Raw genomic sequence first — 22,552 nt, forward strand, 5'->3', positions numbered from 1 at the left:
CTTGTCATAGAGGCCTTCATACAACTGGGGAAAATTATCAGGGCCCTATTTATGAAGGTCCAGGCAACCTCTAGTGCACTTGGGCCCTCCTGGTCTAACAGAGTATGTAGAATTGCGAATAGGCGATTATGAAAAGCCTATTTAAAAGCCCTTAAAGCGACCCCAAGGAATATATATGAAATAGCTATCTTTAGGAGGGACTATAACGAGGCCTGGGAAAAAAAGAACGTCATACTTCCAAATTGATATGTTTGAAAAACTGATTTGTTCTTGTAAGTTAAAAGACAGCCAGATGGTTTGAAAAATAGCTAATTCAAATAAATTCTCTAATATCTCAATAAAGGTCTGAGTGCGAATATAGGTGCTGATCAGTGGGTAGCTTGTCTATAACCCCCCAGTGACTGACATTGATACCTTTGAACTGGTTTCTCAATAAAAGGTCTGAGTACAAATATAGATGCTGATCAGTGGGTAGCTTGTCTATAACCCCCCAGTGACTGACATTGATACCTTTGAACTGGTTTCTCAATAAAAGGTCTGAGTACAAATATAGATGCTGATCAGTGGGTAGCTTGTCTATAACCCCCCAGTGACTGACATTAATACCTTTGACCTGGTTTCACCTCAGTTCTCCCACAATATAGAATTTTCAGTGGAAGAAACTACCGTGCTGTGGGCCCTGCTCGTTACTAACAGTATTTATGCAACCGGTTGATCCGGCCTCTCAGATTCCTGATGATTGACTATTATAGTTCCGGTCTTCAAAAAAGGGAATCGCCTGGATACCTGTTGTTATCAGCCAATTTCATTACTGGATTCCACAGTGAATGTAATTGGCAGGGTCATTATAACAGGCTGATGCTTCGGACCATAAAACGCAGCATTTTATCTGAAGTACAGTAAGGATTCTGGGCAGCACGGGGGTACGATGGAACAGTCCCTTAATTTACATTTTAATTTACATATAGGCAAATAGTTATTAAATGCAATGTCAGACACTTAGCCTTTATGGACCACTTTCAACAAATCAAAACTCTGGATCACATTGGAATATAGGGTTCTGGAAGGGAGTTGGGGGACTTTTTGCATGTGCTCCACTCTGATCTTTCTGCCTCAGTAAGATTTGGTGAAAGTGGACAGTGCACCGACTCATTTGGCTTGGGTGGTGTGGTGGCAGGGCTTTGTCCTAGCACCAATTATTTTTATTTATCATACATAAATGGTCTGTGGGCTGCCCTGGTCAGATTGGGATGGGACATACCAATTATTAGGAATAAGCCAGTCCAGGTGCTATTATACACCAAAGACACTATCCTTCTTCCAATAACCTCAAATGGCCATAACATCTTGTTGGATGGAATTGTAGATCTCATGGACCACTTGCACCAGGCAACAGATCTCTCCAAAATGTTTGTTATGGCCTCTCGCCCCAAAAAACATGACTCTCACTGTCTGTCTATTAAGGGAAAATCCATAAAAAGGGTTTTCCTGAGGTGTGTTTAAGAGTCTCAAATTATGGAACACTCAATTGCATATAGCATAGGAAAACCCTTAAGTTTTGGAGCACTGGATTGAGACGCTATTGTGCACCGATATTTTTGAACTTCAACTTGCTGATTTTTAATGATGCTCTGTAGCTAATAGAAAAGGTTTAATGCTTGTTTTCTATATTTGTATTATTTTTTTTCTCTCTCTATTTATTTATTTTGATTGTTTTTAATATTGTGTGTTCCTTTTTAGTTGAGGTTGTTATAAAAATGATTTTTGTGGACCTTCCTGCACATAAACAATCACTAGAGGTGTTCCTCTTTCTATGTGTGCTGCAGAATGTGGCACCATTAAAAAGAGGAAAAAACATTTCTTCTCATTGCGCCTCCCTCTTTCTCCCCAAGGGAGGCATAGCATTCTGACACATTTCCAGGTTTACGATTTCTCGTACATATGGAAACGTGGCAGAAAGCCATGGGAGTTTTTTGGGAACACCCACAGCAACATCCATGGCACGCTCCTTACATGCGAAGTGTTGTGTGTATATTGGGACCATATTTACAAGGGCACGAAAAGCCACGCAGGATGGCTTTACGTATCCTTGTAAATATGGGGCAGTATGTTGTGCCGGCAGCGCCAGGGGCTTGTAAAGTTTTTTAAGTTTATATTTTGATTTCTTTTAATGTTAGTTTAAAAAGTCTACATTATTATTAACTATATTTTGGGAGTTGATTTATGTAAAGTTTAGCTATATTTATGTAACGATATTTTGGATTCGATATTTGTTTTTGTTTTTTATTATATGCACAAGGTTGACTGTATCAGGGGGGTTGATATTCTGGCTTTAATTTCACTGTATCCTGATATTTTAAATATTTAGTACGACAATCTCTGTGCAGATGAACATTCATACCAATTCTCAGTCCAGACTTCCTAATCCCAGTGAAACTAATCCAACATTAAATGAACCGTCAGTTATTAGGTTTAGGGCCTTCTGCCACAGAGGTACAGCTGCCGTATGTCTTAGCTGCACCACTCTAAATCATGAACTTCCGGGTTGCTTGTTCTGACCCCATTACTGCCACCGACAGCCACATGCCCAACTTAAGCCTGACATCACTTCCGTGACAATGGCATGATAGCATCACAACAGAGCAGTGGGGGGCCACCAGTACCTGCGGTCTCTGTGAACATAAACTTAAAGAAGATCATATAGCAGCGCTCCCCAAGAGTAACTCCTCATTCTTTGAGACTGGGGTGAACTTCTAATGCTGCAAGGAATGCTTTACAGAAAATTCAAAACCTGCCATTCACATCTACCGACAGCTGATTCTCCCATCAGAGTACAGAGTGCATTAAAGACATAAAGTTATGACAATGGACTTCTGGGTTATGATTACACACTTAACCTGGACATAGTAGGTTTATGTTGCATAGCCAATAAGTTTCAGGTAAAGATTTAAGTGAAAATACCTTATCTTCAGAGCACTGGTCCAATCAATTTAGACTACATCAAATTACTTTAACTTGCCACTGACATCAATAACAACATACTCATCTTCACAGACCTCCTCCCTAGGTACATTCAATCCTATTCCTGTGGGCATCAGAGGGCACGTACTGATGCAGTGGTGCTATGGGAAAAGGTCAATTTCAGCAATAACTGCCTAACAACAACACATTTGGATCAGGCCACAAAGTTAAGAAGATAGCTAACCAAGGATTTTAATAGTGGTGAATAAATCCGGGATAATCCCCTAACAATCCAGAGTGATGTGCAGCCTTAAGCCTTTTAGCAGCAGCACTCTGCTGTACATGCGGAGCTCCCTGAATCTCCACCAGGAACCAGAGAGGTGCATGAACATGACCCTGGGCATGATTACAACTGTACCTAAAATGACACTACCGAATTGGCTCTCTTCAACCTAATGTCGATGAGGAATGCATGCCACATGACCAAAATTTGCTTTGGTATCTCTGGTGATGATAGTAGTCCAAAAACAGTGCAGTATTTAAAAGTCTTAATGCAGCAATGGTAGTGGGTCTACGAATTGACATCTTATGATGCACCTAAATGCTGCTCGGAACAAAAGTATGCTCTAACCTTGGAAATGAGGGAACAGCACGTAATGCCGCGAGACAGAATCCTGCTCCATTGCTTTAGCCCCGGAATGAAAAAAAGGGAATCACTGGCACTTAGACCTCTAGAAAATTGTACAAGATTCCATGATATCTCGTTGGAGAAGATCTGCAAGAAGACATGACATTAGAATGTAAATGCGCTCCAAAGAAAACATCTACTGTCAATGAGACAATGGATCGAGTTTCCCTAATCCCTTTCACAACAGCAGGAAGAACAACTTGGTTTGCACAAAAGAGCAGGAAAACCTCCATAAAAGGTAGAAGAATCAAACTCGCTGTTTCAATCGGGGTGGCAACATATGAATAAACCGGAGAAGGTTGAGCAATGTCTTAGGAAAATGTGGCTGTATGACCAGCAACTCTACTTCTACCATTCTTGATTGTAGATCAAAGGCTGTGCACTGTACATGCAGATAGGCCAGCAGAAGACATATGGTACGCCCAGAAATGGACCATTCAATGTGGTCTTGAAAATGTAAATGGTTACTGATCTACAGTATTCCACATATATTCCCAGTGAGAAAACGGGGAAGGTGACTTTTTGTAAGAAAGTTGTTATTTCACTGCGACACAAGTGACTGTTTTTTTTCTAGTTAATGCATTGCCTTGTGTTTTACTTTACACTGACTAAGATACACAGATAATGAGTTGGGTCTTCTGATAAGGGTGAAAGACAGTGATGTAACTAGATATTTTACTGCCTGTGGGGGCAACTGCTTTTGACGCCCGGCAGCGGCGGCCGCCAGTAAGAGCAGGGCGATGTGCTGGGGATTCCTGCGTTTGCCGCCTACGATGACTGCAGGTAAGAGCAGGGGGGCCACCACCCCCAAAACTTGTGCTGACCTGGGTGGACCGCCCCCCCCCCCCCTTGCTACTCCACTTGTGGAGGTGAGGCAGTAGCTGTTGCAGAGTCACTGCACTAGTGATGGCTAACTTACTCCGAGGTGGAAACATGTTACTATAATAGTGATTGACAACAGGCGCATACAGTAAGCTTATTATTACCTGCAAAAAAAGAATTGGTTAGTCAATAGCTTGTGCCTTGACAAGCTGGTGTGATGGTTAGTATTTTACTGCAAGGAAATGCCAGAAAAATAAAAAGAAGAAAAATCAAAAAAATGTCATGTAAATGTGGTGGCCTTATGCTTGCAAAAACAATTCTAGATTAAAAAAATATGAACCATCACATATATTTTTTATTAGAACAGTGTAGGTACTTAGTAGTAGGTAGGTGTACCTAGAAGAAGTATAGAAACCCTTATCAGCTCAAATGAACATCACCTCAAGACATAGGGGCATATTTACTAGTAAAGTTTCGTAGCGTGTCGTTAAGCCAAGAAGGCTAACAACATTCTAAGTCACCTTAGAAACACAGCGTTGCACCATATTTACAAGAATGTGGTGCAGCACTGCGTTTCCTCCGGTGCTGGTGCTAAATTTAGCTACCTAGTGCCAAGGCAGGCACACTTGCACCATAGTGCAAGGGTGTCTGCATTGCAGGGTAAGATTGTTTATGTGCAGGAAGGTATCCCGTCCTGCACATAAACAATCTTTAAATGGCGTTTTGTAACTTCTATGTGTGCTGCTCAATGCAGGTCACATAGAAGTTGCAAATCTGCATTTTTTTAAATGATTGTTTATGTGCAGATAAACAATAATTGGCGTTTTGCTGTTTCCAAGTGTGATGCACAACACTGCACACTTGGAAACAGCAAGATCGAGGGGAAATGAAACATTTCTCCTCGTTTTGCCAGGGTAAGACCAGGTTTTCCCTTGCCTTAATTTTGGTGCTGCCCCATATTTATGCTACCCTTGTGAATATTGGGCAGCGTCAAACATTAATGGGTGTTGCGGTGGAATGCCCGCAGCAACCCCCATTGCCCTCCCCTTTCATGCTAAGTATAGCTTGAAAGGGTGCCTTATTTAGAAGACAGCATTAAGCCACGTTAAGTAACTTAACAACAGTGTTAAGCCACGATAAATGGCTTAACGCTGCCTTGAAAATAAGGCAAAGCCCCTATCGCCATCACAACGTCCTGAAAAGTGATGGTGGGGTGATGATAGGGACTTGTAAATATGCCCCAATAATTCTTTCCACAGCATTAAGAATGGCAGGAAAATTAACTACTCTCCCTACAAGATGGATACAGCGTATGGACTAGGCAGGCGGTGATGACACAGTGACACTTGCCAAGCTGCTGATAATGCATGTTTTTTGTTTCCAGTAATCTCTATACACATTGTCGACTGGATATTTCATTCACTAGAAATTGTGCTTTCGGAGAATCATTGCAAACGGTGGCCATTAGTCGAGTAATAAACACTACAGAGTTGCAGAAAGCCATCAAGTCTTGTTACTTACTTAGAAGTCTGAAACTTCAACATTACCTTTCACGTCCTCCTTAAAAGTTGTTCGTTTTGCGGTCAAAACAAGCTGATCATGCGTTGCACTAACCTTTTCATTGGTCGTCTCATTCTGCATTTGGCAGCACATCACACATGTACATCATCCACAAACCTTTTTCATATGTTTCCTGCTGTTGACTTTCACTGCTGGACAGCTTTTACCAAGACGCTGATCTATGAGTAAAGAATTATTTACAAGCCCCTTGCGCCGCCTATATGTCACTTTTTCCCATATTAAAAATGACGTACCTTGTAAATAAGCCCCATTGTGTCGATTTTGACAATATGTCCAGTATAATAGAAAAGTCTTTGTTGGAAAATAAAACATGTTCTTTCACCATAGGCAGCACGCCCAAATACTGCATAGGAGCACAGGTATGAAAATACTAATATAGAAAAATGCAAGACAGCAAAATATACGTTACGCTACAAATGAACAAATTAAAAGTAAAGCAAAGGATTTCGAAAGTTGAATAGAGCAAGAGAAGTCCATGAGCTTCACAAGGAAACCGTTTATAACTAAACTTGGAGAAATGAGAAATAATTATCATCTAGAAGCATAACTTCAAATGTACCATCAACCCTTCAGCATTGGCCCTCAGCCCAACCTAACAAAGACGAATAACAAAAGACATGTTCTATGTAATTTCTTCCATACAATAGTGTAAGTGTCATGACATCCTTTATCAGGGTACTTTCATACTCTAGAAAAATGTATTCATTCATTGATTTATTCATTTAAGAAGCATCATCTTCTTCTCTTGTTTTCTGGCATTTTTGACCCCTGCAGTCTCTGTGGTTTTCTCTTTCTGAATGGACAAGTGCTTTTATTTTTACATTTCTATAAACACCTCTGTGATTGATTTCCAAAACGCATGTTCCCTAGGAGGGGTATCCTGACTCTTAATTTGAGCTGTTTATTGTTATCCAACTCAGGGGTACTCATTGTATCGACATTAGAATGATTAAAGGATGAATGACATGCCAGGATGTGAATCTATAATACAGAGGTCAAACAAAGAACCAGCGGTTCTTAGCCTTTTGACTTCTGTTGTCCCCCACTGAATCATTATTGGAATCCAGGGACACCCCCTGAGTAATTGTTGAAAACTCTCCCCACACCTCACCCCTCTCACCATGACTAACCCATTTCTAAGAGTTTACCTGAAAACAATACACAAAAATACAAAAGCAAGTATACACCAAACAAATAGTCAAATATTGAAATATGTACTTTATATTCACAATCAAATATAGAAAAGTTTTCATATTCTTAAAGTTGCTCCTTTATTTGTAAACACTTTAATACTTTTAATTTATTAATTGTGATATTATTTAATTTTGTAAAACAGTCGCAGAGCCTCTGAGTAGGCATGGCAGACCGCCAGTGGCCCTCGGATCACAGGTTAAGAACAACTGCACTAGATCACTGAGGCATTAGACCCAGCTGTGAGCCAGGAAGGTAGAACAGAATGAAGAAAATTATTTTCTCCACTACAACTAAAAGATAACATATGATTACGCACATAAGTCGTTCTGAGCCGATTTGTACAGCCCAATGGCGATGGTTTCTGAATGAGCGAGTACGATGAACGATTCTGACAGCCCTTCCGAATTGGCTTGACCGAGACAAAACTGCTTTGGGAATCGGTCTTTGGGGGCTCATTGCTGGCCCCCCTTTACCCATGGGTGCCGGAATGTGGTCCATGGAGGTACCCAAGGGACCCCTCTTCACTTGCATGCACAATGTGGCAGGCATCATGGGGTGCCCTCCACAGTGTGCCCGCTTTTCCCCAACAACCCCTTTTTTCAGTGGGAGACTGTATCAGCGTGCGGTACACAGGCTGCTATTGAAGTCAATGGGGTTCTGAAATAACCAAGCCCATCAGCATACGGAGCCCTCGTACTCGGTCGTTCAAACTCTCCCAATGCGATTCGTTAGAAAAGCATTCCTAATCCCAGTCGTTGGGAAGGCTTTCCTCACAACATCGAAATTGGCCCCCAATTTGGAATATACAAAATACTCTGCCTAGAAATTATTGCATTTCAAAAGCATATACATTTTGGCCTAGGATTTCTGTATAGGATCACACTATTTTCATGTCTTCTTGGAAAATGAGCATGCCATCTGCTACTTCAAAGGACTATCCACACGACAATAGACACAAAGAGTAACAGCACTTCCCAGATAACTCTCAAGTGGGACACTTGGGCGTCTAAAGACCTTTCTGGCACAGTTTTGGTTCAAAACAGGGGCCCTTCCAGCTTCACTTGAGTTGCCCTCTAGATACTGCATGGGCCAAAGGGAAGGTGATTATTTTTAGGTTGAGCCTGGGCAGCGCAAGCGCTGCTCTACGAGGCATGCTGTAATCAAGACTGTGGCTTGAAGCACCTCCCATCTTTTCCATTCATTCATGTTCATGCCCTTCATAAATGCATGCTTTTGGTTGGTCAGCATGCTTAAATAGTCCCGCCTTTTTATGTTTCATGCCTTCCCAGGAGACTGCCCCTCTTACACGTAGTCTCACGCTTTTATACATAGGTTGTATTGTGTGCACAATATTTTTTCTTGTTTGCCTCAGCTTGTGTATCAGCACAGCAGCCACTTCTGGACACTGTGCTTCATGTTTCAGTCTGCATTTGCTTTGCAGGTTTAATTATTATTTCACTATGGAGGCCATGCACCTTTTAGCGATGTGCCCACTTTCATTTTCACCATTGCATCTTATTTCCTGCTCATGGCAGCCTGCTCGCCCGGTTTCATCTCTCCCTTCACCCCGGCCCCACCACCTCTCTGATATCACTACTTGTATTTGAAGTGAGTTGCCCAAAATCGCAGGATGTTAAGCCGATGTCAAGATTCAAACTCCCGAGACAGCAGCTCTGTCCGCACTCCCTTCACAGCATGTTTGATGCCGTTTCATTGCTGTTTTTTAAATGTTGCCAGATGGAGTAATTTATAAGCTCAAATGCTGTTCAAGTCACATTGCGTGCGGTCTCTCCTCGCCCCCTCACTGCTTTCATTTTCACCACTGCGTCTTGTTTACTGCTCACCCTGTGCCCTCTCTCTCTACCACTTCACACCGCACCTACCACTCCTCCAAGATTGCTGCTTGTATTTTAAGCAATTTGCCCAAAATCACAGAACACCGCTTTCATTATCACCATCGAGTTTTGTTTCCTGCCCGTGGCAGCCTGCTCGACCAGTGCCAATTGCGAAATGTATTGTAACCTAGATTTAACACTTATGCCGTGACAGTTTCTCAGCTGCTCTGGTTTTCAGTGTTTGGAAGACACCGTCTGGAGTGCGTGATTGAAAATGGTGTTGCTTGTAGTAAGACTTGTATAGGAGGTGTGTGAGGTTGGAAATGTGCTTGGTGCGACAGCAGCGTTTCACATGAGGGAATCTTGCTCATCAGCGGCTCGGCACCCTGAAAGTTCTGGGGCAGCACAATATGCTGCATTACTAAATCCTTATAAAGTCCTCAAGGCGAGACCTATTGCATTGCAAATGCTAGTTTAAGCGTTGTAGGGAGGATAAATCAAGCCAAGAATGAAGTTAGGAAACATGCAAGGATCCCCTTCTCAGTTTTTGTCATAGTAGCAGTTTACTGGAACATTTATACAAACATTTTGGTAGTCTGGGTCAAGATACTAACCCTGTCATTCAAAAATGCAGCCTTTGCAGCTTCCTTTTAGTGGTGTTCCCTGCAATGATCTTTTTGGTGGGAAGTCAGAGGCAATAGTCAAACTGTATACGACCTTGAGACACCCTTCTCAGCCATCAGAGCAGACCTCCAGGTCTGCTCTGCTTGAAGATTTTCTGATCTCCATAAAAGTGTTTAAGTTTAAATGTAAAACTTTTCCGTGGGACCAATCACCAGCTTTTACTCAGTCGTGTTCCTCAGAGCATGCCTAGGTCTTGATCAAATGCAAGGAATACTCTAAAATGTTTTGCATTTTCCATTTCCCTAGAAGATAAAAGGGAATGTTTTTTTCCAGTACTTTACCCTGTGTATTATTTTGGTTTCTATGTACATTTTGAACCATTTATCCAATTTTCTTTTTCTTTTTGTAACATATTTCTTACCTTATTTCTGTCCATTTATTTCCCCTGCATTAGACGTTTTTCATTTCTTACTTCTTAAATGTATTTTTGTTTTGGCTACTTGTTGAACATATACCTTAAGCATTTTCTCCAACGAAGATCTTGTTGCTGGTGCCAAACTAACAATCATGAGTTGGGGATTCCACATAGAAAGCACTTTATCACTGTGGGCCATATTTTTTGTGCTTTGTGGGACTTCAGTCACCAACAACGACTGAGACCTCTCTCTCCCATATCTTAGCTATTCACTTCGCTCCAAACCATTCCTAACCAGTGCCCGGGAATAACTTGTGGAAACAGGACATGAGCAAGGGGCAGTGTTCAGAAGAACCCTTGAGAGAGAAAGAAGTGGAGACACTTACAGCAAATAGGCATGTACTGACACCAGCAACACTGAGGAAGTGCCCACAAACATACATAGGATTTGGAATAAATGCCTCAACAGTTAGTTAGAGGAAGTTGGCAGATATGCCTGCATGCCCATAGTATGTACCATGGGACCAATGCGACTGTAGCATGACATACCAGAACCTTGCCAAATACTGAAACAGTTGCAAGGCAACCAGTAGCCATTCCAGCTGTTAAATACATACTGGGTAGAAGGGCGCTAATATAGAGACAATACAATGCATGTACAATGAAAGCGCAATCTATACCACTAGTACACACAGAACAGTGATGTGTACCAATAATGCTACATGCACCTTTCCTGCACCAGCCATCATGTACAGCATTATCACAGTGTAAGGAATGCCCACTTGAAATGTAACAGTAGACCAGCTTAAGTCCTACGTTATTTCCTAGTTGTTTAGAGACTGTTAGGGATAAGGTGGTTGCATCTGTATGCAGGTACGGTTTTCTTTCCTAGCTGTAGCCATGGCAGAGCTGGTGGGGATATGATGTTGGCTGATTATAAATTGAGGAAGACACGTCCTCTGGTGTCATTCTGACTCTTATTTACTAGGATAGGAACATTAGATGGTTGCTCCCTGGATGGGCCATGGAATGAAAGAAGTCCCTGTTTTTATGGATGACCCAGGAAATACCAGACTTCACAAGGAACTGAACAGGAAAAAAGGTCTTGCTGTTTGACATGGATTGGATCTGGGCATTTGTTTGTCACCTGACCAAATAGCGTCATTCAGAACTGGAGGGACATTTTTGGTAGGTACTCATTTATTGGTTTTTGGTTGCCCATCTTATCCTGGGATTTGTTGAGATAGGTGATGGTCAGCTCAACTGGTATTCACATTTTGATTCCGCCTGCCACAGCACACATTATTGGGTGACAAGTTGCCCACTTGCAGTGTGAGTGACAGCACTGTGCCCGGTTACATGTTGACGTCCACCTAAAATGAACGTTTCACTGCCTGGGCTGGTGTGCCAAAGCTTTACTTTGCCAGCGCATTTTGCCATTTTATATTTCTTTTTAGTCATCCTTGTTTGTTTCAACCATGTTTTCATATTTTCTTATGAGTAAACTAAAAAATTGCTCCTATGCATGTTCAAAGAACAACTTCCTGTTAGGAAGCACTCATACTGTTGTATTAAAATTATATGTAATTATTAATTTGTTTAATGTATTATAACGGCCATGTTCTCCAGCGGCATGTTTTTCTTTTTAGTGCTATGACCTGTGCATACACTAATAGCTTTCCAAAGTCAGTCCCAGTGGCTTTGCCAATGCTTTTCTAACCTCTTGGTGTAAGGCATTTATACAGTGCACAATCTGTAATTAGTACATCACCTCATATCTGCTGACCGGTTAACTTCAGCATCTTTCTATTCTTTATATCTTGAACATATCTGAAACATGCATCCTCTTAAATGCGTCGTATCCCTCAAAGGTGTCCACTGGTCACAATACCAGGCAGCATTCGGCTTTGTGCTAAAAACACTTTACCTCTAACTGTTTACTTTTCTGTAATCACAGACGAATAGTAGAGTTGTCTGCCACTAAGACCCTGAAACAGAACAAAAACCCACTACTTTACATTATTTACCTGCATGTAAATATTAACCTACATTTTCTTTTGTGATCTCATGACTGCAGATGCAGATGAATGTTTGCTGTTTGGACAAGAAATCTGTAAAAATGGCTTCTGCCTCAACACTCAGCCTGGTTACGAGTGCTACTGCAAGCAGGGCACCTACTATGATCCTGTGAAGCTCCAATGCTTTGGTAAGATTTTAGGCTAACATGTCAGATTCACATTTGGAGGTACAGGTAGCCAGAGCCTGAATGGGGGTCCCTTTTCTCTGGTTGCAGGAAATCTGTAAAACAGTATTATCCACCACATATATAACATTAAGTGGTATCTGTTTGGAGATTCATCTGTGCCTGCAGCTATTAAACAAATATCTGAAAAGAAAGTTTAAACCATATAAAAGTATAATTCATTTTTAATTGCATTGGTAGACTGGGTGGCAAAGTTATTGGGATTACTTTCAACAATATTGTTCTGTTTCCTACAATCTCGATATTACTGCATGCAACATAGAATGGGACAGCAGATCTAGGAGAGTTACCTCGCTTATTTATGAGTACAGATGCCCAGTAAATTAAAATGGCTATCCCAGGTTTGGGTTTAGAGGGATGTCAGTGGAGTAGCAGGTCTAGCATTTACCTTCTTCATTGTATTTTTTTGTTATCTTAAAGATACTGATGAGTGCCAGGACCCGATTAGCTGTATCGATGGGCAGTGCATCAATACGGATGGATCCTACAATTGTTTCTGCACACGGCCTATGGTACTGGATATCACTGGGAAAAGATGTGTCAGGCCAGTTGAGTCAAGCGGTATGTGAATGGTCTATGTAATGGGAGCAGTTCTTAATTTATAAAAACAAAATGCTGAAGCACAAAGTATGTCTTAGAAACCAGCCACCAGCAGTGCTGAATGCTAGAACTGAGGAATACCAAAGCTGCCTGGTTCATTCCACCTCCTACCTCTTTCTTCCACCATCCTACACGTTTTGAATCTATCTCACTCATCAAGGTTCTTTTTTATCCCTGCTTTCTTTCCCCTCTCTCTTCCAAATTTTCTCATTCTCTTTCCCTCCATGTTTTCTACATTGCTCTCTATTGCTCTGGATCAAAGTCTAATGAAAAATTAGAACCCCCCCCCCCCAAAAAAAAATGTTTGTGATGTTGACCACCACCTTCAACAGCTGCCACAAGTTAAGAATGCCACACCTAACCGCTCTCTCACTGAATCAAAGTGTTCGATGGAGTGATGTATTATGTCATTTGTTTTCTCACCATGACCAGAAACAAAGTCTGTTTTTATGTTTGCTAGCTACCAAAAGTTGATATATGTTGTCATAACCATTGTTGAAGACCTACAACATGATGCATAGAATAGGTGTAGTAGTGCAGCTGCATAGCTCACATAGCATTCATGATAAATGCACCTATAAGGCAGCACTCCATAATTATCATCAGCACCTGAGATAGACCAGTCACCTTTCCTTGACTTCCCGGATTGAGCAATGCACCAATTCCTCTAAAGAATTTTTCAACCATTGTAAAGGAATTTACCAGTCCCTCTGCCTCTGTCTGCTACAGTACCCCATCCCAGGACCTCTGCTCTGACCTTTCTAGTTATGTCTACAGTATAGGGGATTTATCTTAATTTCTCCCCATAACCTGCTTTAGACATTCTGGACTTTATTAATATGTTGTCCTTGGTATCTTCATGGGTATCCATGCCCATCTGAATTCCTGGGCATGTAACAGAAGACATCAGAAGGGCACAGTATTTGGTTAAATCTGGCTCTCTTGATAACCACTGTCAGTACTACATCTATTCTCTTGGTCATGAATTCATTTGGCCCACACTAACCAACCTTTTGAACCTCTCACTGTTGACTACGCATTTACCCCAGTGAATGGCAGTTTCCCATGGTCTTGCCGCTACTTTAAAAGCCCTCTGCTGAGCCTGTCTTCTTGTGAAACTCCATACCTATCTTTTGTCTTCCTTACCCAGCTAAAGCCCTTGAAAACTAGTCAACCAACAACTCACCAGCTACATTGAGTGTGTCTTTCTGCTAAACGTCTCACTATCTGGCTTAAGAGCCAGCCATGGAATGGAAACAGCTCTCATCACAGACAACATCCAATGCATCATTGATAAGGGTGCCACTGCTGCTTTTATCCTTTTAGATCTTTTGATTGTGTTTGACACAGTATTGCATGTCATTCTATTCAGGTTCCTTTTTGATGCAAGTGTCTACATTCTGCTCTTCAATGGTTTAGTTCTTTTTGCTATCAACAGACCGAGTCAGTTTGTCTCCCAGTCTTCCAATGTGATGCTTTCAATTTTTTGTGAGTGGTGCCCCAGGGATCTTCCCTGAACCTTACATTGCTTAATGTTTATAAGACACAATTACCATTAATTGATAAATCTTTTGGTTTCAATATTATCTCTTACATCGATAACCCTCAGCTACTCCTCTCTCTTTCATAAGATACTGCCATTATTCAGACTAATTGCATGAGCTGATGGGCTGCGGTTGCCAACTGGATGAGCTGTAATTGCCTAAAGATAAACAGTGAGAATACCAGGCTATTTGGGAGAGCTACCTTCTCAGATCATTGCTTGGTGGTCTATCAACCTTGGCCCTCAACCTAAGCACTTTTGAGCTGCCAGAACCTGGGCTTTATTACTGATGATCAGATTTCTCTGGCAAACCAAGTCACTACCATGCCTACCTATTGCTTTAACACTCTCAAAGTGCTCAAAAAATGTTTAAATGGATGCCACTGAACAAACAAAAATGGTGACCCAAGCACTTATTACCAGTAGACTGCACTACGGAAATGCCCTGTATGTTGGCATTTTGGTTTGCCTCAGCTAGAGACTCCAAGTGGTCCAGAACAAAGCAGCTGACTTGTTCTCAATCTGCCTCCTCATACCACTGTCAGTACAGACTAACACACTCATCATTGGCTAATGATCCTTGAGCATTCCCTCTACAAGCTTCTTACTCATACTTATAAAGTAACTTGGGCGTTCTTACCTTAGCAGTCGCATACACTTCTGTCTTCTAACTAGACAACTTTGCTCCTCATCTCACCTGTTTGCTCGCCAGCCTCACACCCGGCATCCTAGAGCAGGAGGACAGTTCTACCTGACTCCCAGTGCTTGGCATAAACATCATCTCTCCATATGTTCTGATGGACCTCTCTCAAAATTTAGGAAGAAACCTAAAACCTGGCTGTTTTGGCTTAGTTTTAAACCTTTCGGCAATAACTTTCTGTTCCACGCCAGGATACCATTATGGGTGAGAAGCTTGTGCTACAAATACAAATAACATAACATAACAAATTAAATGGCCAAGATACATACAGCTTACTTCAATTTTGTATTCTGCTATAGGCCAGTTAGTTCTTTATTTCTGACCTCTCTGATTCTTGTGCCATCTGGTTCAGACAAAGGCATCTGGTAGCACCTTGCCTTTTCCGCACCATAATTACATTGATGTCTCTCAATTGCTATCTATACAATATGCGCAACAAAGGGCAGGGGCATATCCAGTAGGACAACATTGATGGTGTCTGTGACTGTAGAATTTAGACATGAGTAAGAGAGACCATGGAGTAGGTGCAATATGTAGTTAATAAATTCAAGTGTACTAATAGGACCAGTACATTCCACAGTTTTGATTATATTGTTGATTTTAAGAAGAGACCTTCCAAACATATGTGAGTGACAGAAGTCACATCAAATCAAATCAGTGGGTGAAACAATTGACCTGATAATACAGGCTAACATTTGACACTCGGTGTGGTCTACACAGTAGCAGAAGGTGCACTATAATCTACAAGTGAGTTACGTCTGGTTCACCCTGTGGTTTATAAGGCCCCACAAGAAGGTTCATCAGAATGTGGCATATAAAACACTGTGTGCCTGCCCACGTCTGTGTTGACTACTTGTTCTATTGATTACACTTTAAAAAAAACCCTCAACTTTTTAACTTTCCTTCAGCACATAGGAAACCACAATAAGCAAGAAAAGATGTATGTTTGGTATTTTTGTGTTTAGTTCCTGGTAGTGAGAACTTCATCAAATTTCCCTTCTGTTTTCCCTAAGACTTCCTTTCCACGGCTCAACACAAAAAGGCAAAATAGGAATGATTGTTGAGTTCCCAGTACAGCCTATTTACAAGTAGTGGGTTTGAATCTTCCCTTGCCCATGAACTGCACGCCTTGCCATTTTGACTGTGTTGTGACATTATTTCTAGTGTGCAAGCCAAGAACTACTCTTCTGGGTGCAGGCTATATGAAAATCATCTAGCAGGAGCCTAATAAAAAACTTAAGACCATTATCCAATAATTTGTAGCTGAATTGTATCCCTGAGTAGGACCCCTTTGTTTCCTGATTGTGTTCTTTATTGCAGCTTGTTATTTTTGTACAGAGTTAACGCTGCATCATGCAGTTGTCCTCCAGCTCCTTTGACTCAATATTTAATTTTTAATGGCTTAATTCTAATCATTTACACAGTCTTTCCAAAGATGATTTTTATGTGCTTGAATTTTTTCTCCATATGAATTATGTAATCAATCAGCAGTTAAGTCAATATTTTGTTTTTTAATAATTTAATTGAAAGCTGTTCTTGGATTGTCCTATTAGGGTTGCAATGCAAATGTCAGAAATGAAGCATAAACAGTAAGATGTTTGCTGTCAGCACATTGCTGAAATTAACAGTCTTCATTTCTAATGCTCTTCTAACATGGTTTTGCGAAAATAAATTACACACTAGGGGCCGTATTACATAGGTGCCCCGGGGGCGCAACGGGCGTTTGCATCACCTTTGCATGCCCTGGGTCACTTTGGTATTACAGAACAGGCCGCAGACTTGTTCAGCCCTTTCTGTAATACCAATAGCGCTGGTGCACATAAAGCGCCAGGACTATTTTCAGGGGGCGTTCCCTCATTTGAATGGGGGCATGCCCCATGCAAACAAGGGAATTGCTTTGCCTCTGAGCCCCTGCCGTATTAAAAGACACGGGCGCAGTGGCAAAGAGTCACCGACTACACCCGCCTACAAGGGGATCTCTAATCCCCTTTAAAAGTGCAGGCGGGTTGCCGCCTGCACTGTGAAATCACAGAGCAGCTTTAAAGCAGCCACTCCGTTTTTCACAGGAATGCGCTGTACTTGGGGCAGCGTGAGTCCATGGCTGCCCTGGGGGCAGTGCATTCCATGTAATAGGGAGCACTTTCCTGGTTTGCACCTGGCGCAACTGTTTTAAAATGCGCCGGGCGCAAACAGGGAGAGTGCTCTCTTTACATAATAGGGCCCTAGATTCCCAAAGCTTTTCCTGTGAGTTGTTGTGTCTTCCACCATATTTATATTTTATAGTACCAGATAAATTCAAGCCTGTTTCACAAAGCATATTCTGTGAGTAGTTTCTAGGAGTAAGTCAAGCTTAATCAAACTTAGTCATGAAAAGCACATGTAAGCAAATTCTTACTCCAGGAAATTCAAGAGTAAGTCACACTAAGCAAGGAGGAAGACATGCCTGATCATAGATCAAGCTTTAAGAATCAGCTCAGTATACTTAGGTATATCTCACGCCTAGACATAGAGTTAAGTACTATTCATGCTAATGACTAATTATGGAAAATATGTGAATTAGACCCATTGTTTTCTACCCAGACTCACTCTACCTTCCCCCTTATGCTGTTACATTTATGTGTGGAATTAAAGGAATTTAGTAGCTCATTAGAATGGGATGTCCAAAAGGCTTGCCTCTTTTTTAGTCTTTCATGATGCTGCTATGCCTGCCATCTGCAAGAAATTCTGCTTTGATTCTTCAGTCAGTTCTGTTGTGTGATTTTGCCAGAGTCCTACGCAACATATTTCTTGCAGCCTCACGTGCTACATTTACTGGTACAATTTTGAATTAAGAAATAATTAAGCCTCCATCAGAACATATCTATTGACTACAACTCTCTATTGTAGTTTGAGCTATAAGTTTTTCAAGAGGCAGATTAAAGCCCTGAAGAGCTGGAAGAAGTGAATTCTGTACTCTAGAGAAGCTTCTGGGGCAGGCAATGCATTTTTGTTCCTTTCCTGATTTTGAAAAAGCAGAGAGAGCAGTGATTAAGTACTCTAAAGTAATAAAACAAATTGCCTTTTTTGTCGTTAGAAGCAATCCATATTCACTTTTGCTTAGCAGCGGGATAACCATATTATGTTAGATGCTTTTGTCATCAATTGTAATTTACGCAGTCGCGTAGAATAAGGGTTTTGGGTCTAGATCCAGTGGTAATTTTTAGTAAACACACTTACATTAAGTTTCACTAGTTATTAGATCACCTTGCTTTTTTCGCATACGCCTCTGTCTCATAGAAATGCATTCAATTCAAACTCAGAATTCCACCCTCTTAGAAACCGTGAGCCAAGTCTATAAATCAAAGTGGCTCCTAGCTGTCACAATTCCTTTTCATAATATTCACCCCGAAAGTCAGATGTTTTAATAGCACGAAAATAATCTAAAACCGTCACTTTATAGCAGCGTATGGTGTTCCCTACATAAAGTTTATCAGATGTGTAAATCATCACATACATGACAAATGTTGACAAGCAATTTAGAAAAGATGTAATAGTACATTTATTGGAAATCTCTTGATTGTCAAATCATCCGATTGTATTTGTGGCATAGGTGCATACCGCCTTGCAGTGTCCACAGCAACAGAACCTTTTTGGTGAGTGCTGTATCCAGATATTCTGCTGATTATTAGAAAACTTCAAATGGCTTTTGCTGACTACATCCCCAACGTTCAGTAATTTATTTAGAGAATATCTACAATACCTAAATCACTTATTAGATGCCAGTGCTTTTGGACTACTTTATGTATTTCTAGGTGTTGATTTTTCAATTATATGATAAACCTTCTCAAGTTATCTTCCTTTCCATCAAGAGAAGATTTTTTAAACTTTGTATCAACCCGTAAATCATATCTCTAAACTTGCTTTGTTTGCTGTCTCTCTTTATGAGCTCTCATGTTAACCTCTTACTTTGAATCTAGAAATGATCATTCACTTTCCTCCTAGAATACTTTACCACTACTAGAATTGCATCTGGTACTGAGCAGCTCTCCATGAATTACCTTAGAACTACGAGTTGATTAATAATTATGAATCGTAAATCGTTGACTGGTGGTTTGTCAGTCGGACTTTGCTGGTCCACATATACTCTCTATAACCAAGCAGCACAAGCTCTCTCGTTTCACTGCAATGTTTGCCAACCAATTAAAAAATGAAGGGCAAAGACAATAGGTTTCCCATGTGCAAGAGCTATTGGCTTTGTCAATGTCTTTTAGCCATGTTGTACAGCAGCATGGCTGCTGTTCAGCATAGCTAAAAGTTAGTGGTGTGGCATTAAGTGGCATAGAGGAGAATGGGGTAGAGTACAGTGAAGTCGAATGTAATGGGGTAGAGTGGCATAGGGTGGAGTGGAGTACAGTTAAGTGGAGTATCAAGGTGTAGAATGGGGCAGAGTAGAGTGGCTGGGAGTGGAGTAGAGTGGCATAGCGTGAAGTTGTGTGGAGTGTATAATAGAATGGCATAGAGTGGCACTGTGTGGAGTAGAGTGGCAGGGTGTGGCGCAGAGTGGAGTGGTGTACCGTGGAGTGGCTTGGAAGTAACTGGCGCAGAAAATAGAGTGGACTGGGGGACAGTAGAGTGGCATATGGTTCAGTGGTGTAAAGTGGAGTTGAGTAGCATAAAAGATGCCTGGTACCAGTTCCATTGTGGTTTACCTGGACCATCTTCCTTTTGATGTCGATAAAATGTGCACCACCAAGATGTGTAATAGTAATGCCTGGTATTTAGTTTGAGCAGTGAGCTATATAAATGTTTATTATTTTAATTCAAAGGACAGATATAGCAAGCACCATTTGTATATCCCCAGTATGGGAACCAATCTTAAAGCCCTCTGAATATTGTTCGAAGGACTTTTTTGACCTATATAATCCTCTTTGTTTTGTGTTTAGTTTCTTTCTGTGGTTATAGCAATTATCTCAAGTAAAAGGGCCATTCTGTGGCGACCAATATCCAATTATAGAGAGGAGCTGGAAGGGCAATGAAAGATATGCTTTTCGTTGTGAAACTCAGACCCATTGAGTAATCTGGCCTGCAGGAGCTGCAGGCTACTGCTTGTCACAGCCATACACCAAGTATTAATTCTCATCAGGGCCAGAGTGTACGTATTTCTAATAAAAAGCTGTAGAAAACAGAAATCAATGCCTAATTAAAAGCAACGGGTCTGTGTGCACATGCTGAGAAATTCTACCTTGTTGCGCTGCCCTACACCAAAGTGAAAGGGCAGGAATGCACCGTATTTATGCAATAAGGTGCATTACTGACCTTTTGTCCTTGTGCTGCTGCAGTTTCAGCCAGCTTAGCGCCAATGTAAGCACCCTTTCACTATGTTGCCACGGTGCCTCCGTTGCATGGGCGATTGCTTATGTGCAGGAAGGAGCACCTTCCCGCACAAAAGCAATCCTAGGAGGCGTTGTCCTCTTTCTATGTATGCTGCAGCATGCAGCACACATAGATAAAGGAAAAGCTAGGTGAACTAAAGATATTTCTCCTCGTTATGCCTCACCTCGGGAGGCGTAAGGATTTGGTGCTTCCCCAAGTTTACATGATTTTGTAAATGTGGGGCAGTGTCAAAATCCATGGGTGTTGCCTGGGAAAACCCTCTGCAACGCCTATGGAACGCCTCACTTGCGCAGAGAAAGGCAACGCCGTGATTTGCTCTGTACTCTCTTACTTAAGATTTATGAGGCCAATCAAGGCCCCCCTGTGGTTCATCAAGCTGATGCAGAGCCCTGCGTCATACATGTACCACTTTATGTGGTGCAAAAGTGATGCAGGGCTTTCATAAATAAGCCCATGAGGCTGGGTATAGGTAAATTGACCTTGGCCCTCCTCCAGCAGGACCACTCCAAAAAGAACTCCCAGGGCAGGTCCCTTCCAGATGAGAAAAGAGATGCCCCAAATTGGTTTCGGCCAAGTTAAGCCACATCAACGTGGTAAAGTTTGTTTCCTCTGCCAAAATGAGCACAGCGGAGAGATTTATTGGCCAGAACTCCTGGAAAATTAATTCCAAGGGGCATGAATGATCAACAGGATTCAAAATATATCCAAACCAACTACATCCTTTGAAGGCGTAGAACTGGGTTGGCGTGGATAGTTTCAGTGGTAAGGGAACCAGGAATAAGTTGATTTCATTATGAATAGATAAGGAGACTGTGGGTGGCTAGCATGGTTTAAATTTGATACGTCACATTCATAAACTGTCAAGAAGAGCCTGTCTACGCTTCGTACTTTAAAAGTGTGAATAAAGGATGCGCGGAAATTGACATGATAAACGTTGTTTAAACCAAGCAATGTCCAGTCATAGAAGAGAGGATGAATTCAAGTTAGTGTTGATTGGTTGGCCAATAAAGTTGTCATATAATGTTATAGTAGTGAATGAAGAGGAGGATATCTATTTTATGATCTTTGAAGTGGTGGCCAATATTGTGTAGGTAAACACTTGACAAAAACACCATTGAGTGAACTGGTTGGTCAACTTGTTTTATGCAATGGCGAACACGATAGTCACGGTTCACATTGGGGATTCAAGATGAAATGTAATTAATTAGTAAAAGTAGAATTGATTACATAAAGTGCAAAAGAAGATTGGAGAAAACAAGTCCTTAAAAAAAATACAAGTATCGATGCGGATTACATACAAAATTGAGCGCCTGACTTTATGAACTGGGGAGTTCCTCTTCCTTAAATAATTAAAGTGAGTACTGTGCCCAATTCTTGGCATATGCATTGCATTCTGTACGTGGCATTGACACTTCGCTGTTGGCACCACAGACACCTTCGGCACCGAAAGACTCGAATCTGCAACCACATAAAGCCAAAGCTTCGGAGCCGACAACAGCTAAACCCAAAGCTTCAGAGCCGACACCGGCTAAACCCAAAGCTTCAGAGCCAAAACCACCTAAAGACAAACCTTCGGAGCCGAAATCGACTAAAGACAAACCTTCGGAGCCGAAACCGGTAAAACCCAAACCTTCGGAGCCGAAACATTCCACACCGAAAGGCTCGGAGCCCAAAAAATACACAGCTCCTCTTAAAGCTTCAGAGACTAGCCCTGTTAAAAAGCCCTCTGAATCAAAACAAAAGGACAAAGACACCCCATCCAAAGAACTTCGTCCACAAGACCCTTTGGATCCAAGACAGAAACAATTACATATTGACCCTGAAACCGGACACCTTCTAGCAACACTTCCTAAAAAACGGAAGCTGGATCTTCCAGAGGACTTTCATATACCTCTGAAGAAAAAAGACATGGATATTAACCCCTCTACCCCTTATATACCTCCCTCGCCTCCA

The 22,552-nt window shown here is 41.5% G+C and overlaps 1 protein-coding gene across 1 annotated transcript in view; it reads left to right on the forward strand.

Moving 5' to 3' along the window:
- LTBP1 (latent transforming growth factor beta binding protein 1) overlaps positions 1-22,552 on the forward strand; it is a 1,238,788-nt gene that overhangs the window by 1,126,386 nt on the left and 89,850 nt on the right. Inside the window, exons 31-32 of the mRNA XM_085612185.1 lie at positions 12,198-12,326; positions 12,804-12,944. Coding sequence (XP_085468311.1) covers positions 12,198-12,326; positions 12,804-12,944 — 270 coding nt within the window. The remainder of the gene's footprint in view (positions 1-12,197; positions 12,327-12,803; positions 12,945-22,552) is intronic.

The sequence above is a fragment of the Triturus cristatus genome, chromosome 6 (genome assembly GCF_964204655.1).
Source record: "Triturus cristatus chromosome 6, aTriCri1.1, whole genome shotgun sequence".
Lineage (NCBI taxonomy): Eukaryota > Metazoa > Chordata > Amphibia > Caudata > Salamandridae > Triturus > Triturus cristatus.